The sequence below is a fragment of the Balaenoptera musculus genome, chromosome X (genome assembly GCF_009873245.2).
Source record: "Balaenoptera musculus isolate JJ_BM4_2016_0621 chromosome X, mBalMus1.pri.v3, whole genome shotgun sequence".
In the NCBI taxonomy this organism is placed as follows: Eukaryota; Metazoa; Chordata; class Mammalia; order Artiodactyla; family Balaenopteridae; genus Balaenoptera; species Balaenoptera musculus.
Window position 1 is genome coordinate 70,447,079 of NC_045806.1, and position 15,775 is coordinate 70,462,853.

At 36.5% G+C, this 15,775-nt stretch overlaps 1 protein-coding gene across 1 annotated transcript in view; it reads right to left on the bottom strand.

Moving 5' to 3' along the window:
• Positions 1-15,460, bottom strand: part of CHM (CHM Rab escort protein) — a 169,439-nt gene extending 153,979 nt beyond the window's left edge. Inside the window, exon 1 of the mRNA XM_036839292.1 lies at positions 15,392-15,460. Coding sequence (XP_036695187.1) covers positions 15,392-15,440 — 49 coding nt within the window. The 5' untranslated portion in view covers positions 15,441-15,460. The remainder of the gene's footprint in view (positions 1-15,391) is intronic.
• Between the last annotated feature and the right edge of the window lie 315 nt (positions 15,461-15,775).

The window sequence follows — 15,775 nt, forward strand, 5'->3', positions numbered from 1 at the left end:
CATTGTGAAAATAGCAGCAGAAAGTGGGAGGGGACTTCACAGGCTCCAACCTGTGGATGAGTGCAAAGGAACCCCTGGGAGTGCTAGAGTGGTGAGGAAGTGGGAATGGAGTTGGGCCCTATGAACTTAGGAAAATGAAAAACTGTCCTTCTAGATAAATCCCTGCACAGAGGAGTAACTCTTGGGAATATAATCCAAATTCAGCAGAACAGGGAAAATAGGGGCAAAGGGTAGAGAAGGTCCATACAAAACTGGGGGAGGGTGACACAGCTATCAGATCTCAGATCTCAGGCTATTTTTTGGATTATTTAGTGAAAATACAGGAGAGCTCTAGAGCAGTTAAGTTAGAAAAAGCTATCCTGATACACACTCCCTATTAAAAACACAAGGAAAACTTTTTTCACTTAAAAATGAGCAAAACAAAAGGATCTTTGTTGAATCCCATTCAATATACAGTAAAATATATATATACATAGAGAGAATAGAAGTGAAATAACAGCCTAACAGAAAATGAAAGCATCCCAGAAAGACATGCTTGCAAATTAGATGAAAACTATAACCTAACTATGGTACTATAAGCTAAAAGAAATTAAGGAAATAATAGACGGTCTGAAAGAACAACATAAATCAGAATTAGAAAAACTTAAAAAGTGTGGTGATTAGATAATAGGAATATTTGAAAAAAGAATGAAATGACTCAAGAAGAAATGAAAGAAAAATCATTTCAGAAATAAAAACTAAGCTAAAAGGAGTACTAGAGCAAAGAAATATAATGGATAAATGCCTTAGGAAGAACTGAAAATGCAAACAAGGGCATAAAGCTACTGTAGTTATGTTTAAAAAGGAGAGCCCTTGTCCTTCACATATATATTGAAATATTTACAGATGGAATGTTATAATATATGGGATTTGCATTAAAATAATCCAGGATTGGATCGTGAAATGAGAAGGTCGACGGTACAGAAGAAAAGAGGCCATAAATTGATAACTGTTGAAACTGGGAGATTGGTACATGGGGAGTTATTTTATTCTATTTTTTATGTTTGCAACTGGCCATAATAAAAAGCTTAAAAAATAAAATTTAATACCAAATTTACAGAGCTAATGAAAGGCTGGGTCTACCAAATAAAATAATCCCTTGGAAAGCAGAGATTTAGTATTTTGTTTTTTATCTAAACCGAGAAAACTATATCAACTCAAATCTCTTAATGAAAGTTTTATTAAGTAATGTAAATATTTGCCAAAGACCTATTCCATGCCAGGAAATAAAATAAGCAGATTCCACTACAATTAATTTTTACTTAATTTTCTTAATACTAATATTTCTGTTGTATCAATTTAAGTGACCAAAATGATCTTTTCACAGCAAAGGATATCCCAGTTGAGCTCTCTTCAAACTTAATAACAAATAACATTTAACTTGTGATGAGGAAAATAAGGTTTCTTTAACAATATTTAACTTGTAATGAAGAAAATAAAGTTTCTTTGTTCAGAACATATTTTACTTATGTGTCACAGAAGAAAAATGACCTTTACTGTATTATTTATAAAGCTATGAGACTAAAATAGATGATGAGAGAGACTGTGCTCATTCCAAGAATGTTACAAAATCACACAACAAATAACCTTCCTTCCTTATATGAAATCCTATGATGAAATCCATTTTTTAAAAAGTAGAGAAAAAAACCCTTATGAGCCTTATAAACTAAATTTGAAAGGGCCTATGAATTTGTTATTATATAACATTCCTTAAGGTAAAACACTTCAAATTAAGTTTTAAATGTAGTCTCATTATGTATCTAAGAGAAAACTGGCTACAGTATCATTGAGAAAACATTGAGGATAATTATTTTATCCTGCTTATTAAAAAGCTGAACAGTGATTACACTGAGTTTATTAAAATAAAACAAAGGATAAAATTTTATCTAATGAAAATTATAATTTTATTGCATTAAGAATTTCTTAAATGCCGTAACAAGAGGGATAAACCAAAAATCAATGTAAAAGGTTTATGAATCACTTGTCAGTGATTTTACACTTTAAAATGCATATTAAAAATACTTAAAGAGCAGCAGGACAGTTACTTTTCTTTTTCATTTCCTCTCTTACACTGTAAATATGATACAATGCTAAAGAAAATATTTTAATCACCCATAACCCGACCCCTAACAAATTTTTTTTTTCGTTTTTCCTTTACTTTCTATTCTTTGTCCACAGGTACATATAAGGCAGTAGAGGATGGGGAAACTGAAAACAGGGGTTAAGTACTTTACCCAAAGTCATATACCCAGTAAATGGCAAAGTTAATACTGGAACCTATCTAGTCTGGCTTCAGGACATCTAAATCTCTTTGTCCATCCCCATCAAGCAACCTTAGAATTAATTCAGTTTCCCAAACGACTTCAATCTTGGAAATGCGTACTCTAATTGGTAGATACCAGTAATACTAGAAAGGTATGTTCTCTTTTGTAAATTAAGAAATTGGCATTCAGTGGCAGCTATTAAATGTAGAAGGAATCAAAGACCTAGAAAAAAACATCATTTTGCAAGTCCTAATGAAAATACTTATTCATATAAGGACTACCTATTGATGTGAAAACAATGCTGTGAATAGTTGGTATCAAACTGAATGGTTTGCATAGTGCCAAAAGCAATATACAGATTATTTTCAATACACATGGTAAAAATAAATCCATACAATGGAGGCATCATATTGTCATCATCCTAATCCTGGGTCAACCTTAGCAACACTCATAGCGGATCAACCAGATATTTTGTCTTCTGGTATGATCCAACATGACATCCATATCACCAAAGATGTTCTAGCCAAAAACGTTAACCTTGAATCCACCAAGCCTTTAGATATAACTTTCAGTTTACAGGAAAAAGACAGTCTAGAGGAACAAGGTAAATGATACTACAATGAAGAAAGCAGCCAAATCTAAAAGGTAAGGATCACTGGCCTAGTCTCTCTGTGACATCTCAGTCGTCACTTCAAAAAACAAAAAAAAACAAGCTAGAATAAAACAGACTTACAGGATATAACAACCAGAAGCAATGCATAATAATGAACTGGACACAAGTTTGTACATATCAGCTGTAAAGGGTATTTTGGGGTGGGAGAATGTAGAAAGTTAAACATGGTCTGTGTGCTACATAGGATAAAACAGTACTGGAATGGAAAGAAAGGTGAGAATTATTGACTGAAAAAGTTGCAGAACGACGTGTACCTAACGATCTTATTTTGTCGTGAATGTGTGTTTATGACATTATACATTTCCTGAGGGAGGCAGGGGCCTTGAAAAGCTGAAAACCAAAGGGCAAATAAATACAATTATTTTGGTGAATACGCATAACCTACTGAAGTTGAAGATTTGCAAGCCTATAATACTATATAATAGCAGTGTGTGAGTGTGTGTGTGTGTGTGTGTGTGTATGTGGGAGTATGCGGGGGAATTACAGCTATATGTATCTGTACAGATGAATCTCACAAGCATAACACTGACCAAGGAAAGCAAGTCACAGAAAGAATACATAGAGTAGAATTCCAAAAGTTAGACAAGGGTCAAAAACAGGAAAAACTAACAACATATGGTTTGGTGATATACACGTGATAAAAAACACTTTAAAAAAACAAGAGGACAATTAAAGCAGTTTACCATAATGGTTACAGCTGTGGGAAAGGAATGGGAGATGGATGGTGGTGCACCCAGGGAGCTCCTAAGGTACTGGTAATATTCTGGTAGTGTTCTTTTTCTTTAGGTGGGTCATACATACATGCCACTCACTTTGTTACTGTTCACTGAAAGAAAGAAATAAAAAATATGTATACATACACACACATATATTTCATTTGTATTATGATATTTTGTAATAAAAAATATCTTAGGCCACACTGTAAAACTGCCTACTCCATCAGTCCACCAGACTCCTTTGAGACATCGGGGCTCTTTGATATACAACATTATTTCCAAACTTTACTATGATAAGCAGCTTTAAAATAGATGTTGTCACCCTTGTAGCTTTTTACCTCTATTGAATGATTTTTCTCACAATAAATTCTCAGATCTGGAGTTACTGAGTCTAAGGGAATGAACATATTGACAATTCTTAGTACGAACTGTTACTTTGCCAAAGTGTTGTCCCAATTTATAATACCATCAGCATTTCAACTGAATACAACTTCATCAACAATTAGTTATTACTCCTTTAATTTAATGTTTTTAATTATCAGGTTATTTTGCATTTGACTATTAATCAGAAAAAAATATTTTCCCTGCAGTTTGTCGACTATTTGTAACCTCTCGTGTCTGTTTACACTCTCTGCCCATTTACCTGTAGAGATCTTGACATTTTTCATATAAATTTGAAGATATTATTTGTATGTAATTAGTCCTTTGTTATGAGTTGCAAATACTCCTAATCTGTTTTCCTTTTTCTTTTAGTTTGCTATTTTTCAGAGTAGATACTATATTTTTTTATATATTCAAATATTGCCTTGTATTTCTTGAGATTTCAAAGAGGGAAAGTTATCATTTCTCTACAAATCAGATGACCCAGTCTATTCCCACTTTATAGTTCCGACTACACTCAAAGAGACACCCAGATTACTGGCAGAAAGTCCAAAAACTGATCATATAATAAAAAAAATAAAGGAAGTATTTCAATTCAGTGGAGAAACAATACATCGATGGTGTTAGAATAACCAGCTAATGGTTTAGAAGGTAAAAACCCTCATATTCTACAACAAAGTAAATTTCAGGTGAATTAAAATTTAAATGTAAAAAATAAAATATTAAAAAAGAAACTAAGAGTCAATATTTACTTAATCTTGGAAGGCTTTCTATGCATATCTCCAAAGGCAGTAACCATAAAAGAAAAAAAATTTGATAGATTTCACTACATGAAAATTATAACGTTTCATACATGAGAAACCACCATAAAAAAGAAGGCAAATTTACAAAATACATGACAAAGATTTAAAGTCTTTAGTATATAAAGAATTATTACATGTTGAAAAGAAAAATATGGCACAATAGAAACATGGGTAAGGGCAATTTACAAAAGAAACATAATTGACCAATATACCTATTAAATAGTCAACTTCACTTATGATCTGAAAATGTAAATGCAAACAAGGAAATATTTTTTTGGCTATGATGTTGACAGTAATTAAGAATAAGACATTCATAGACAATGTTGAAAGACTATGGGAAAATAAGCATTCTCATACTCCACTGGTGAGATTAGACTGGCAAACTTTCCTTAAGGCAATTCATCAATACAAATCAAAAGCTTTATGTAACCACCCTCTAAAATTCAATTTAACAGTTACAGTTCTAGGTATTTATCCTAAGGAAATAATTAAATACGTACAAAAGATTTAGGCACAACCGTGTTCATCACAGCCTTAGTTTATGAAAGTGAAAAACTGAAAACCTTAAATGTCCAACAAAAGTTGCTAATTTAAATAAATGACAGGACATCTATAGAAAATAATATTTACTAAGCATCTACTTAATATGACATTTAATAAACTTTTGGAACTGACATAATCATAAAGATGAAGAACAGATTAGGGGTTGCCAGGATTTAGGGATGTAGGTAGGAGGGAGGTGTCCATGGCTATAAAAAGGTATCACGAGAGAGTATGATGAAACTGTTTTATATCTGGATGTGACACCAATCTTCACGTGATAAAACTGTACAGAACTAAACACACACAAGTACATGTAAAACTGGTGACATCTGAATAAGGCCACTGGGTAAGGTCAATTACCTGGTTATACTACATGTAGTTATGCAAGATCTTACTTACCACTAGGGGAAGCTGGGTGAACATATACAGGATCTTCCTATATTATTTCTTACAACTGCATGTGAGTCGAATTATCTCCAAATGAAAAGTTTTTAAAAAAGACACTGAGGAAGAAGATTTGATTAACATGGAATGATGTCCATAACATACTGTGAAGCGAAAAACAGAATAGCATACACACATCTATACACACGGGTCTGGAAGTATATTCGTAAAAGTGTTAGTTATTAATATTATTTGTTAATGACATGGCCCTTGGAGGGAAAAGATACCACATCTACTCTGTCAATTAAGATGCATCCATTGCAAGTGCTGACAATTGTTGACAATTATAGGAACCAAAAGAAGAGTCAATTAAAAAAAGAAAAGCTTCATAAACAGAACAATGAGTCTCATACTTGATCTTGAAAATTCAATTTACAAGTGCATAAAACTAAAAAAAATTTGTTTAAAAAGACAAAACGGCAAACCCTCGCACATGCACAAATAGCTTATAGCTCATTTTTAACAATGGTTTTATTTCTGTGGGAAATTACGTATCTTGTAATCAATGAATAATTCCTAGGGAAACAGATTATCACTTGAAATATGACTATATTTTCTGATCCCATTGCTAGCCATTATTTTAGTGGCTGATTCTGTTTTTTCAGTTTTAAGGGATAAACACAACCAAGTCATTCAGTTCACCTTCATCAAAAGGTTTGTGAGTTGACGACAGATGTCATGATGCTGTCAATAATGAGTTAACACCACAAGGCTTTGCTGGCATCAGGATTTTAATGTCAACAATGATAACTCCCCAAAATGAAGCAACTGTCAACTGCTAAGCTAGAACACAATAATCTAATCTTGAGAGTATAAGGTATTTTTTCACATGGAACAATCCAACCAGCTCAATCTAATACCTAGCCAGAGCAACTCCAGTCTTAATAGTTTGACCTTGGTCAAACTTAACTAAGCCTTAGGTTCCACACTTGTAAAATGGAGATAACACAAGCATCTAACACAGACAAGGTTACTGTGAGAATCAGATGAGATAATGCATTTTAAGGGCTTAGCATTGGATTCAGCATAATAAATGCCAGAAATAATTTCATATATTTGTTTAACAGTGTGTTGTACATACTAAATTTAATTCTATGCCCTCTATTTGGCCTAGATAGCTCATGCCAAAGTAACATAGAAAACTAAGGATTAGAACACAACTCAGCATCTTCCTAATATGCCTGATATCTGTATGTAAAACCTTCTTTCTCTGTACTTTAGCTTGTGCAAACTTTTCCATAATTATTTTAAATGCATATACAGAAAAGCAGTTTAACAAATGTGCAAATTCACACAGATACATGATCCAAAACAGTTCAAAGCAATACAAAATGACTAAAACTGTCATTAACCAAAAGCCATTGTAACTCAACATCAACACTAGGCTGGACAAAAAAGATACGTATGAACACTACTCAGGAGAAAAAGTAGATGTTGGTACTTTTGTAAATGTGATATAAACCAAATCAGTCAAGCGGTATGACATTACCCACTTAAACTCTTGGTAAAATCTAATATGAGATCAAACACTCATGTGAAGCACCACCCTGGTGAAAAGCTGCCCCTGGTCTCTTCACCTATTTTCAAACTATTTTTTAAATAGTCTCATTATGATAACATGATAGCTCTCATAATCATACTTAGAGAAATCAGTATCTGTGATAAATTACCATCTCTTTTTACACTGCCCTTTAATAAGATTACTAGAAAAGCAAAAAAGAATAAATCTTTCAAAGTATCCCTATTTTGTTGGTAACAACTAAATATCCCCAAAATGTTTCCAATCTCTCTAGCATATATACATAATATATACATGTGTATATATTGACATATATGTGTGTATATATATGTAGTCTTGTAATATACATATTAATATAAACTGGGAACTGATGATTTTTAGACTATTTTACTTTTTAAACCATTTACATACATAGCAGGCACAGCCTAACTTTTCAGTGGAAAGACTGTACTGAAACTGAATAGCAGATGATTTAGCATGAGTAACAGGTCAATTACATGGAATTATGATTGTTTCTGTGCATTGGGATTTTATGTGAAACATGAGAATGTGATGGTGAGCAGCCGTGTTTGATTTTAATTGCTGTAGCTTGAGTTCTCCAAAACATCATGAGGATACTGGAGAAAATGAGAAAATGACGTGAGGCATGGGAGATGAAAATGATGCTGCGGAGAGAACTCTGGTAACAGATGCGGCTCTCTCTGAGGGATTGGCTCAAACTTATGATTTACAGTGAAGCGTAAGCCTCTCCAGAGAGTCTTCTCCAGAGTTATATAACTCCCCTTACTTTTCTAGGTGTTGAGAGCAGAAAAGGCATACTTTTCCATCAATAAATGCCTGAAGAATTGCAAAGCATTTTTCAGAACAGCAAAACCTGTAAGCTCTCTTTAGCTCCTTCAGCATTCTTACACTGACAAGGAAGAGTTTCACACTATGCCTCAAACAAGATAAATCTATTCAAAACCTTCACATTATGCCTCAAACAAGACAAATCTGTTCAAAACAAATGACAAATAATGCAAGCTGGTGAACAAAACAGAATAAAAGAAAAAAAAAAGGAAAGAAAACCGTCAGTTAAGAAGTCTGATAGAAATAGTGGTAACAGACACACAAAGGTCTTTCCCACCAAACGGCCAATGGGAAGAGGAGGAAGATGACTCAGACACCTGAATCTTTCCACTGCTCTCCATGAAAACTATGAGCCTTTCCTTGGAAGCATTCACCGTAACAGTAGTGGTGATAAAAGCACCTCAGTATGGCATTATGGGCTATAAAAATCAACTACGTTTTCTGAGCACTTACTAAGCATTTTACAGAATTATTCCATTGAATCCTCAACACAGCTCTGTGAGATTTATTCTCTTTTAGAGATGAGAAAATTGAAACTTAGACATTAAGGAACATATGTGAGGTGGCACAAGAGGCACAGATGATTCAAACACAGTCTGTCCCATTTCAGAGCCACCTTGTCAATCACTACACTATGCTCTCAAATGAGATACATACATGTCAAGGTAAATAAAACATATGGATGGTACAGCATTTGTAGAACCAAATGACTTTTGAAATATTACTTTCATTCCTACTCACTATGTTATTCAGTTAATCAATATTCTCTAAACTTTAAAACTTTTTGCCCCTAGCCACCCCCAAAATATATATGAATATATGTATGTGTGTGTGCTTCACACAGTGATACACACATGAAATATATGTTTCATGAAACTATACTCATCCTGGGACTTCCCTGGTGGTCCAGTGGTAAAGAATCCACCTTCCAATGCAGGGGATGTGGGTTCAATCCCTGGTCGGGGAACTAAGTGGGCAACTAAGCCCGCACAGTGCAACTACTGAGCCCACGCACCTCAACTAGAGAGAGAAAACCTGCACACCACAACTTGAGAGAAGCCCACGCGCCACAACAAAGAGCACGCATGCCACAACGAAGATCCTACGTGCCACAACTAAGACTCAACACAGCCAAAAATAAAAATAAATAAAATATTTTAAAAAGTGTTGCATCCAAAAAAAAAAAAAAACTAGGTTGATTAACCAAGATGGCGGAGTACAAGGACGTGCTCTCACTCCCTCTTGCGAGAGCACCAGAATCACAACTGGCTGCTGGACAATCATCGACAGGAAGACACTGGACTTCACCAAGGAGGATACCCCACGTCCAAGGACAGAGGAGAAGCCACAGTGAGACGGTAGGAGGGGCGCAATCAGAGTAAAATCAAATCCCATAACCGTTGGGTGGGTGACTCACAGACTGGCGAACACTTATACCAGAGAAGTCCACCCACGGGAGTGAAGGTTCTGAGCCCCACGTCAGGCTTCCCAACCTGGGGTTCCAGCAACGGGAGGAGGAATTCATAGAGAATCAGACTTTGAAGCCTAGTGGGAATTGATTGCAGGACTTCGACAGGACTAGGGGAAACAGAGACCCCACTCTTGGAGGGTGCACACGGAATAGTGTGCGCATCAGGACCCGGGGGAAGGAGCAGTGACCCTGGGGGAGACTGAACCAGACCTACCTGCTAGTGTTGGAGGGTCTCCTGCAGAGGCGGGGGCTGGCTCTATTTCACTGTGGGGACAAGGACACTGGCAGCGGAGGTTCTGGGAAGTACTCCTTGGCGTGAGCCCTCCCAGAGTCTGCCATTAGCCCCACCAAAGAGCCCAGGTAGGCTCCAGTGTTGGGTTGCCTCAGGCAAAACAACCAACAGGGAGGGAACCCAGCCCCACCCATCAACAGTCAAGTGGATTAAAGTTTTGCGGACCTCTGACCACCACAGCAACAGTCAGCTCTACCCACCACCAGAGCCTCCCATCAAGCCTCTCAGATAGCCTCAACCACCAGAGGGCAGATAGCAGAAGCAAGAAAAACTACAATCCTGCAGCCTGTGGAACAAAAACCACATTTACAGAAAGATAGACAAGATGAAAAGGCAGAGGGCTATATACCAGATGAAGGAACAAGAAAAAAACCCAGAAAAACAACTAAATGAAGTGGAGATAGGCAACCATCCAGAAAAAGAATTCAGAATGATAGTGAAGATGATCCAGGACCTCGGAAAAAGAATGGAGGCAAAGATCGAGAAGATGCAAGAAATGTTTAACAAAGACCTAGAAGAATTAAAGAACAAACAAACAGAGATGACCAATACAATAACTGAAATGAAAACTACACTAGAAGGAATCAATAGCAGAATAACTGAGGCAGAAGAACGGATAAGTGACTGAAGTCTAAAAACAACTGTCAAACCTGCAGATGTTTTATCTGCACAACAATAACATTCTGACTCTTTGAACATCACTGAGTAACTAACCAATTTAAAAGAAAAAAAATAATTTTATCCAGCTCTGGCCAGCAGAACAAAAATAAACAAATGACCTGTAACCTTAAAAAAAAAAAAAAAACTACACTCATCCTTACTACGTGTAATATATTCTAATACATATTCTATTCTACTTCTGTTTTTTTTAATGCTGGAATTGATTTCATGACCCACAAATAGGTGGCATCTTGCAATTTAAAAAAAACAACTCTGCTCTAGACCACAGGTTCACGGATTTTAGGAAATACAGGCAGAGAAAGTATGGACATCTTCTGATATTAGAACCACACACAGGCATCCTGGGAGAGGATTAAATAAGATACATATATGAGAAACCACTTGGCAGAGAGTCTGGCATAAACAGGTATTTAGTAAAAATCAGTTTCCATGATACCTCCTACAACATTACTATCCCCCAACGTTTAGAGAAGCGAAGTTACTCCGCCACCATCATAAGCATTATAGTCAATGAGCTGCTGGCCAAAGTTAACCACCTTAAAGTTTCAGTGCTCAGCTAACATCAAGAAATGGAGCTGTGTTACCTACATGACCTTTCCTGATGAAAGCGGCTTATCATTTCCAAGAAAATGTTTTTTTATGAACCACTTTGATAGAAAACTTTCTGAAGTATATCAAACACTGACTTGACTTCTTAAGAGGACTATACAGAATTGTCTTTTCTCAAGGACCCAGGATCATAATTATGTGCACACAATGGTAAATTTTAGAGCTGGTAGATGCCTACCTTAGAGGTCACCTAATTCAAGTCTCTCACTTTACAGATGAACAAATTGATGTCCCAAGATGTTATGCAATTTTCCCAAAGTTACCCAGTAGGAAGGTTAAGTGATTCCCATTATGCCACATCAATTTTGGACTATGCTGAGCATGACCTAGCAAGGTAGTCAGGATTTAGAAGCAAATACCCCTTGTAATTGCCCCCATGTTTGTTATTTTTGTTATCTCACTTCTTTCCCCATAATCTTTAGCAATAAAACTCTTAAATCAAAAAAGGATCTATGTGTTTATGCTCTGCAGGAAAAATGTTAAGCTAGCCTACTCCACAGCCCATTTAGGGGAAGAATTCCAAAATATAATATGTGTGGTGTACTTTAGTAAGGAAAGGGATGCAGAATGAATCTCTATGTGGCCTTCAGAAAGCAAGAAGGATGCAATGAAAAGGCCACATTGGCTTAGAACAGCTCTGAGCATGTGACAGTCAGGAACCCCAAACAGCTCCTCAGAATAGGCAACACAGTAAATGTCACAAGGGCAGGGACTAGGTTCTCAGTAAATGTGGATTGAATATTCTAAAAAATGTGTAGTCTGTCACTACACTAAATGGTGCCAGGTCATTGTGCTGTTTGACGCAGGTTTGCATTTTAGGTGTTTGTCTCTCCCCTTTCCCATAAGGATATGAACTGTCACTTACGTCTAATGACACCCCCCCAAACACGGCTTTTGCAGAAGTTGATAACGTTTCCTATATCTTCTAATAAGATGCTTCTAATACACTCTGAGCATGCTAGAATTTTCTAAAATAAGAATGAATATGCTCTAAGTAAGAGAATGAGGGATTCCTCTACGTAAGAAGCATGCCGATATTATCCCATAACTCTTGTAACTTCCATCTTGTCTGCCCTTCTGTTGAGTGGATGGCTCTGTTGCGGGTTACAGATTACACAGGTTGCCAGATAAGTCACCTGCAGTGAGGTATTATGCTACTGGGACTATTTTTAACCTGCAACCGATGATACTTCTCTGTAACCCACAAAATTATCACTCAAATGTCTTTTTAAATGGCAAAATGTCTTAAAAATGTCAACCGTGCACCCAAACTGAAGGCCATTTTCTAGACACTTATTACTATATCCATTTTTTTAAAATAATTGTCATGATTTTTCATTAAAATTTTTTTTTTAATTTTATATTGAACTCACTATATCCATTTTTGTCCTCTCCCTTGAGACTCCATTTGGTGCTCCTTCCTTATTCCATTTTCTTCTATATTTTCCATGGTTCAAGTACTTTATCTTATTCTTCTGCCTTTGGGTGTTCGAGTGATATTTCCTGTATTTTGTAATCAGGAGGAAATGGGCTTAACTAAGAAAATACATACAAAACTTTATTTTCCCATAATCTCTTCAAAACATGATCTTAAGGAAAATGTTGTGTTATGAAGAATGAAAAGAAATACAAATTAATCAAGGTCAAAGGGGTTTACAATATTATCCACAGATTATTTTACTTGATAAAGCAATTGTCTCTTGATGACATTTTAACTATAACTAAATCTGCTAAAAGAAAAACTGCATCTCATAGCCTATTTCTTCATGTTTCTGATACGTGCATGATTAATTCTGCTTTTGTTATTAAAACTGAATCTTTGAAACACTAATTTTTCCATGATTTACTCAAGCTAGTACATCTAGTAAGGCAAACACATCTTAAAGACCACTTTCAGCAAAGTATTTCAGAAGAGGAATATTCCAAACACATTAAAAATCATTCTTACTCAGTAATGATTGGAATTATTGGATTCATTTATTTGGGAAATGGCTTTTATCCAATTTTTCCACTTTGACTTACCTAAAGACAAAGCTTCATATCATAAATTTAAACAATGTGCTTGAAAAGTAAAAATGTGTTCACTAAGTGATATGAAAAACTTCTAACTCAAATAAGTTCTTCCCATACTTTGAGAAATAACATTACTCTCACGGAAATAAGTCTAAAATGAATCTTTTTCCAAATACACCAGATATCCCTGATGCAATTTTCTGGATCACTCACAGAATCTTCCTACCTCTATCATAACGGACTCTAACAGGATGGATGTAATCCATATTATGAACTGAACTAGAAGGCAAAATAAGTCTTATATAAGAATTAACAGTACTTAATGGTAAGAATTAGCACCCTTATCAATTAAAATTTGAATCAAGATAAGAAAAAGTATCTTAATGATTCAAAGTAATTTTTAAAACACCCTAAGTGCCAAGGTAACAACAACAAAAAAAGGCAGTAACATAGGACCCAAGTATGGTATAACAACTATTCTAAAGTGGATATTGTTCTAAGTTTTAGGATAGACTGGAGAGAATAGAGTCTGTTGACTCCTTCCAGCTCTCATCCAACATCTGTTCATAGCAGCTACAGCAAGGTTATCTGTAGCCATGCAGTTTTCAGGTTGAGAATAAACATGTCCTTGCTGTTTTGAAAACAATTACCCAGGTACAACCAGAATAAGATAATTTTTGGTTAGACAACACTGGAAAGGTTATCTAGTTTACCCTCCCTATGTTCAAAAACAAGGAAACTGAGGCTCAGAGAGATTAAGTTCCTAGCCCTAGCAACTCACACAGCTAGTTAATGGCCAAGCAAGGTCTAGAACCAAGTTTTCCCAATTATTTCTATTAATATGGGTTAACTCTGAGGGTCAGAACCACTGATTCTCCTTCTGGTATGGAATTGACCTTTGGAAATTTACCGGCTGTGTGATCTTGAGCAAATTGCAACCTTTCTAAGCCCTTTTGCCTCCTCTGTATAGTGTAAAGAATACGTACTCTAACAAGGTTGTTGTGAGGATTATATACGGCTTGTAAAGTGCTTAGCACGTCGATTAGCAAATAATAAGCATTCGAAAATAAGTAGTTATTATTTTTACTCCCGACCTGGAAACATGGCTGCTCCTACTGTTTAAGAAGACAATGAACTGAATTCATCAACACAATGGACAGGGTCTCAACCACCGGGGTTCCCCAGCCTACCACGTTCTGTAGACAGGAGAAAACCCCACCCAACAAACTATTTCACCCCATCTAAAATCCACCCTTTACATTGTTAAGAAAAACAAAATACCAACTGCTGCCAAATGTTTTCTGCCACGTGTTGTACGTGTAATTTGTCAACTAGAAATTGCAGGGGGAGTTCTGGCACCACCCAAAACATGAAGAATAAATGACGGGAAAACAAGGGGAAGATAAGATCACACACCTGAACTGGACTCACAGACGCTTGTTCTCAGCTTATTTAGCTGTGGGTAGATAGGTGGGTGGTAGAAAGCAAAATGATTTCTTTCAGCACCATAAAGCAGGAATAATGGCCACCTCAACAAATTACAATCCCCTAGGCTTCTCAACAAAACATAAAAGAATCCATTTCATCGCCTTAGTAAATTAAAACGTACATGGGCAACAACTGAGCAACAAAATGTATCCGAGCTGCACTGCACCCTAGGGTTATATAAATATATGAAAAATTCCTATGAAATGGCGAGACAAAATTATGGGGAATATCACCTTGAAATTAACAAGGAGGAAATCATGTCATGCCAAAGGTGTCTCCATTGACAAAATCCCCACCCTCCGTTCTCATGACACTGCAAACCCACCTCCCTCTAAGGAAATTACAGGAATCACCCGCAGCAACCAACCTCAGCAATCGACATCGACCAGATCGACCCCTACTCAAATGGCGCTAAGCACCGCGGGTCCAAGCCCCTCCCTGCAGCTGCCAAGTCCCGCGCTGGCTCCAGACTACTTCGCTTCCTTTCCGTCCTCCCTCTCACGCTCGACCCCCGACATTTCTCGCCGACCCTCGCCACTGACAGAGAACGTAGGAACGGGAAAGACTTCCTACACTTTGTCCAGTGAGTACCAGAGCCACACATACCCGTCCCTATTACGACCACATCAAACTCCGAAGGTAGATTATCCGCCATCTTGACAGGAAACGTGTCATGTGACTACTGCTTCTGGAAATGAGATCAATTTAGGCATTGCCGTGGTAGAAGGCGGAAGGGAAAACACTGCATTCTGGGTATTGTAGTTCCTGGGTGGCGGCTCCAGATAGGCGGCTACAGCATTGTATTTGAAATGTTTCACGCGAATGTTAAAAGCTCGATTCATTTTCCAGGCTGAGTGCAGTAGCGCATTTAGCCTGGAGTTTTGGGGTAAAAAAGAGTTGTAGATTTTTACTCTGATGGCTAGGATGAATGTGGGAAGACCTGGGAACCCCTTGACAATGATGAAGCAAGAATTGTTAGGAGACAAGGAG